Source organism: Melozone crissalis, unplaced genomic scaffold (genome assembly GCF_028551555.1).
Source record: "Melozone crissalis strain CALT ecotype California unplaced genomic scaffold, PUWL_Pcris_2 ptg000018l_1, whole genome shotgun sequence".
Lineage (NCBI taxonomy): Eukaryota > Metazoa > Chordata > Aves > Passeriformes > Passerellidae > Melozone > Melozone crissalis.
In genome coordinates this window covers 16,046,600-16,052,599 of record NW_026535796.1, presented here as the reverse complement: position 1 = coordinate 16,052,599, position 6,000 = coordinate 16,046,600, and the positions used below count along the sequence as shown (strand labels likewise).

General features: G+C 37.5%; 1 protein-coding gene across 1 annotated transcript in view; it reads right to left on the bottom strand.

Moving 5' to 3' along the window:
* Positions 1–1,027: 1,027 nt before the first annotated feature.
* TTC17 (tetratricopeptide repeat domain 17) overlaps positions 1,028–6,000 on the bottom strand; it is a 54,458-nt gene continuing 49,485 nt past the window's right edge. Inside the window, exons 23-25 of the mRNA XM_054275659.1 lie at positions 5,768–5,887; positions 3,427–3,570; positions 1,028–2,097 (exon numbers count right to left, since the gene is read on the bottom strand). Coding sequence (XP_054131634.1) covers positions 1,966–2,097; positions 3,427–3,570; positions 5,768–5,887 — 396 coding nt within the window. The 3' untranslated portion in view covers positions 1,028–1,965. The remainder of the gene's footprint in view (positions 2,098–3,426; positions 3,571–5,767; positions 5,888–6,000) is intronic.

Sequence of the window (6,000 nt, the reverse complement as noted above, 5' to 3'; positions counted from 1 at the left end):
CACTACATTTTAAAACTAGTATATGAAATGGAAGATTTACCAAATGTATTTAAGTAACTCGCAATACTTATTAACCGCTATAAAAGTGAAGCAGACTGATTAACAAAACTGAATAAAAGCACCTGCTCTGCACATTATTTCAAGGAAAAGGCTTTGTTCTTTCTTCCTACATCAAATGGAAATTCTTTCCATTTACTTGCACCTGCCTTACTATTATCCCCTTTCACAGCTCTATGTCAGAAATCTTTGTAATTCATTATCCCAGTTCATAATCAGTGGTGGTATTAGACCTTTCACAAAGTGATCTTCCTCTTGGAGTTTATCCAGAGATACAGTTATGCCTGTCTCCAGCCAACAAAATTCAGCCTTCCAGTAGCCTTGGGAAGAACATAAAATCTGACATGCTGTTGACTCTCTTGACAAAAATCTGACAGGTTCACACACTTTTAATAAAAATCTACCTAACAGTAGCACTTGCTCATACCTCTGTCAGGATTCCTAGATAAATGGAAATTACTTGCAATAAAACAGAGGTAAAATTTGCATTAGAACTGCTCATCTTCAGTCATATATGAAAATATTCAAGGATCCTTTTATGAAGTACTAAGTTCCACTATAATCAAAATTACATTGATGTCACAGTTTCTACCACTGCCATACTTACTCTTACTTTGCATCAATGAGACAGGAAAAATATTGGGGGAGAAAAAACACCCAGTAAGTTCAAAAGCATTGTTAGTTCTTTAAAAAGAATCACAAAGAAGCATGTTTAACACTAGAAGCTGCAGTGGCTTACATGACAGCTGAGTTAGTGAACTTTTCCTTATTTCTTTCTGCCACAAACAGAGTGAGACACAGCGGTGCAAGGAATTTTCCAAGGGTACGCAGGAAATCATTGTCTGTTCAGGACTGTCCAAGGCTTTCCTGGCTCCCAGCTCAGTATGCTCCCAAGGAAAGGCTGTAGCATCTCCAGACTAACCTGCACTCTTGTGAGTGGCGCATCACATACACAGTACAGGAGAAGCTGTGAGTTGTTCATAAACAATTTACTTTATTTCAAGTATGTGCCCTTTTTGATTCTGGAGAATCATGTCCTCCACCAACCAAAGACAGAATGATTTGGAAATCTTCCACCTGACTTTTTTGCTGTTGATACCTTGACACCATGTCCCTCCTCCTCCTTGGCAGCTGAAAGTATGGCTCAGGGTGAGCATAAACTTGCACCTCATTCCAAAACGGCTAGAAATACAGTGAACAAAGAATTAGTAAATCAACCACTCAGGGAGGCAGAGGGCTATGAATATACAGACAAATATAAAAACATCTTATTGGGGTTTTTACCAATTTTTTTTTTTCCTGCTAGTATGATTAAAAACTACTTTGACTTTAGGGTCCTGCTGTTACCTCCTCCTCATTCCCCAACAGAAACGAAGAATCTCAAAAATGCTTCATGTTTCTCATGTTTTTTAATAAATATTTAAAAGTCTGTTCCTCTCCTTCCAAAAAAGCAGGTAATGTGGTATGGAGTGAACAAGACTGGACAAAGCATGAGTTTCACATGGATGAATTGCTGATTATCTCTTCTTACTATTTGGTATGGTTGTGTGCTTTGCATTTCCAGTGGCTTAGATTATAAGACATGAAGCAAGTTATTTTGGATGCTGATGCCAATCTGAGCATTACGGAAAAACTAACAGTGCCTAGGTCCTGTTACAGGTGGTCATGGACTCATGGAAGTTTCTTGGTTTAATATTTACACGGATGTTTTAAAATTATGGTCTGTGAAATATATTTTCCAAAGATGCTCCTCTATTTGACAAAAAAATAATAAAAGAACCCTTGATCCAAATCCCATCTCTTTTTAACAGTCTTGTTAAAAATTTCAATTCATCAGTTTATCTCAGCACACTTAAGAGCAGAATAGAGAATAATGACATTTTTAAAAAAAGAGAAAGATGCTGATCTCTAAGGAGACCGTCGCTCTTTTTTCAGAAGTAAATGACACTGAATGGTGCGGATTCGGTTCTTGGCTGGGGCAAACTCCGGCTGAAGCTTTAATGTTGACTCATACCATTTCATGGCCTTTTCAAACTCCTCCTGTGGAGAAAGAAACCAGAGTGCAAAGAGTCAGATTCTAAAAACAGTGAACACATTTTCTATGCCTTTCCCATCCCAACACTTGTGCAGCATGATATGCACAAAAGTAACAAAACCAATCCTTGTGATTTAGGATTTTTTTCCTTCTCCCACAAATAACTGATATTTTCTTGGGCTAATGACTCAATTCTGCATAATCCATGAAAAGGAGTCAAGTTATTGCTGAGAATTATTGACCAATGTTCTCGCATTTTCCTTTTAATATTACACCTCTGTATTCTTGCTGTGAAAGTAACTTCTAAAAACCGATTTCAGTCAGAATTTGAGTAGATCAAAGCTTTAAAATCATGGACAATGCAAAACCATCACATTTTCTGAAAAGCTAACATTTTTAGAAATAACTTGAAATTATTTTTAAAAGATTACTCAATAAAAAGAGTAAACCTGAACAAAAACCCCCCAAAACCTAAAGTGCATACAATAGCTAAACAATTTCACTTGATAAACTGGACTCCAGGCTGGTAGTTAGAAGCATTCATGTGGAAATAGCATCTATTTTTGTATAGCTGAAATCTCATTACCTATGCCACCCTGCTTTTTTATTAACTAGGAAAGCATGCCAACATCCAATAGTGTATTAGAGGAAAATGAGGGGAGAAAAGACCCAAACCATTCTGGGGCTTTCAGTCAGTTTCATCACTTATTTTTTTTCTCTTAAGTTTCTTTTCTCATTAACTTTAGCTATGAAGTAGAGATAATATGAATTTCTGGCCATATCATAAAGATTAACTAGATAAAGGTGAGTTTTAAATCTTGATTTTTTAAAAAGGTGTCTTTTAATAGTACATATAGACAGTATAAAGAAATTTGAGTTCAATCTGAAAATTATATTGGGCATTAAGAATTCAGATATTGAAAATGAACTTCCCTTGTGTTTGTTCACTACAACTGAGAGCTGGGTTTTACTTATTCAAAGCTTAGCTCTTCAAGACAGAGACCAAATTCATCATTCATTTTCCAGTATGATAAAAATATCCTGTATTTAGATGAGTGGACAACCCCAATTACCAATTGTTTGCTACTGTCTTTACAAAGCTTGGCACACAGCATTCTTAAGTCAGCTTATAAAAATGTTGGCCTTAAAGTATTAAATGACAAATAGGGGTAAAATAAGTAGTAAAAGTTTTGTCTTTCTAAAGATACTAATTCTTGATGATCATACCAAATTTCTTGAACATTGCTCCTTCAAAATGATTTGTGAGAATAAGACTTTACATACATGTAAATAGTGTCCCAAAGACAGCCATACCTGGGCAGCAGCACACTCACCATTGCTACATAGACATTGGCCAGTGTGAAATGATTCACCACAAAGTGCGGCGCTATTTCCACTGCCATGGTAGCCACAATGATGGCATCATTCCAGAGTCTGGCATTGTGGAAGATGTTTGCTAGGCTTATTAGTGGTACATCCTGTAAGAGAAGAGCAAGCAACAAACAGTTTCTTTCCATTGCAATTGTCTCGGGAACAGCAAGACAAACAGAAGAATCCACCACCAAACCACACTCATCTGGTTCCTACCCACTTCCCTCTCTTTTGATGTTGAGAATAATGATCCAGACCTACTTTAATACAAAACTACATTTGAGCCTGAGTTACATACAAAAAAAGCCTCACATCCACTCACAAGAGTGACAATTATTACTCTTGGACAGAAAAAAAGTCAACAATTAACTCACTTAAGTGAAAGTACATTTACTTTTTAGAAGCTCTTAGACTATTTTTCTCTCCAAAGATGAGGTGCACTCTTTAGAGACAAGAGAAGCTGTTTTGTTTGAATACTCTCCTTCAGCTCTTGCATAAAAGGAAAGGGAATATGAACAAAGGGGACAGCAGGGAAGAAAACATGGTCTAACCATTAGTGCAACAGATGCATCATTTTTTGTCCTGCCTCTGCCATAGAATTAATATTCTGATGCTGAGTAATAGCTATAAATAAAATTTTCTCAGCTAGACATGGATGGTATGTTCTTTATTTCCTGGATTTCCAGACTGTGACCTTGTCTGACTGAAAAAACTGTAGAGCCCTGGCAGATAGAACAAACTCTCTGGGAGCTGGGCCTCAAATCGCCAAAATACCGCTTAGTACCAAGGCTTAAGTGCCTTCAATAAAAAATAGGGTAAAATCACGACAATAAAAAGTTCTGGATGTATGTAATCCCCATTTCCTTGACCTTCACATGTCAAGGAATACCTGTGCTAGACAAGTTATTCGTGTTTGAAAAGCAGATATTATGGAAGTCAGGATCACAAGAGAAGTTCACAGGAAAATTAATTACCTTTTATTTTCATGAGAAAAGTCAAGAGAAAGTAGCCAAAGTGCATAAAAACAAAGAGGAGGATAAACCAAAATACACAAAATAGCTTTTACTCAGAGTTAGCACTGAATTAAAAGTTGCAGTTCTATCTTTACAAACAAGATCCAGAGTTTTCTCAGGGGGCAGCTTCAATATGGAGGACAAACCAAAAGCACAAAGTCGGAGAGTCATACTGTCTCAAGCAACATTATATCATACTTCTAGAAAAAAGCACTACTTCACCATAGTTTTGAAAAACTGTAGTTTCCAATCCATAGTCTGACCCTGACAAATCACACAGCTAAGGACTCCTTTCCTGAGGAACCAATTACATGGAAAGACAGGAAAATAAGCAAAGGCTGGATGTGTTAGGTCTTGGTTCCAACCTTATTTTAAATGGATAATGCAAATAAATAGAATTATAGGAAATATACAAAGGATATGCAGTGGGGATGTGAATTTCTTAGTTGAGGCATCTTTGCTGTTAATGGCTAAATCTTCCTAATAATATCCTGAAAACATGAACTACTTCCTCTGGCAATTTTCAGAGAAAGGCTGAAGACCAAGATTCCAGTGGAATTTACATTTTTCCAGGCTGTACAATTTGTTGCCCAGGTCAAAAAGAAAAATCTGCTATGTTGAGTAAGGAGCCTATATTACATTTATCAGTTTGCAAGAGGGAGCTTGGTGTTTAAGATCAGACATTACAATGCTCAGCACAGCACCTGCCAAGGTGAAGGGTACAGAGCACTTCAGCCAACTGAAACACTGAAGAGAAGACTGTGTGTCCAAAGTACTGCCTTTTTTTTGGAGCAAGGAACTGCTGCACAAAATCAAGGACGAGTGTACAACTGAGATTCACAGCCCAAATGCTTAAGATTCAAGCACTTAAGTAATTCCTTTAGATAATCACCTCCCACCCTCCCTAAAAGCACAACCAGAAGACATACTCCCTTCTCTAAAAGCACAACCAGAAAACATACACCCACATCTTGGGTTAGACTTGTCCAGAAAACGGCCGATGAAGACTCAAAGTCCTAACTAACAGGAGGAAGTTCAAGTCTGGGATGCCCAGAGGAGATGTCACATCCACTGAACTGCAGGAAATTCCACTGAACCCTTTCTGCAGTTATCTTTTTTTTAAGTCCATACTAAACAAAGGGTGAAAATCTTTGTTTCACCTCAACTAGCTAGTATCTAATAGATTACAGACACCTGATATAGTGTTGGCCTTCACAATAGTCTGTGAAAGCTCTGCTGTGACAAGGAAAAAATTCTTTCACCTGAGGAGTGGGCACACACGTGTACACACCTTCATGTGATGGGGTGCATAGTGCAATGCTTGCCGTAAACAGTCTATTGCCTTCTTTCCTTGGCCTTTCACCCTCCAGTAAAGAGCTGCCATGCTAGAGAGGACCCATGAAGTCTGATTCTGGCAAAAGAAAAACACAAAAAACTGTCATGTAAACACTGGTAGCGAATACTCTTCCTACCTTTCACTCTTCCAATTTATTTGATATGCTGAGGTAGAGGATGTTACACTTT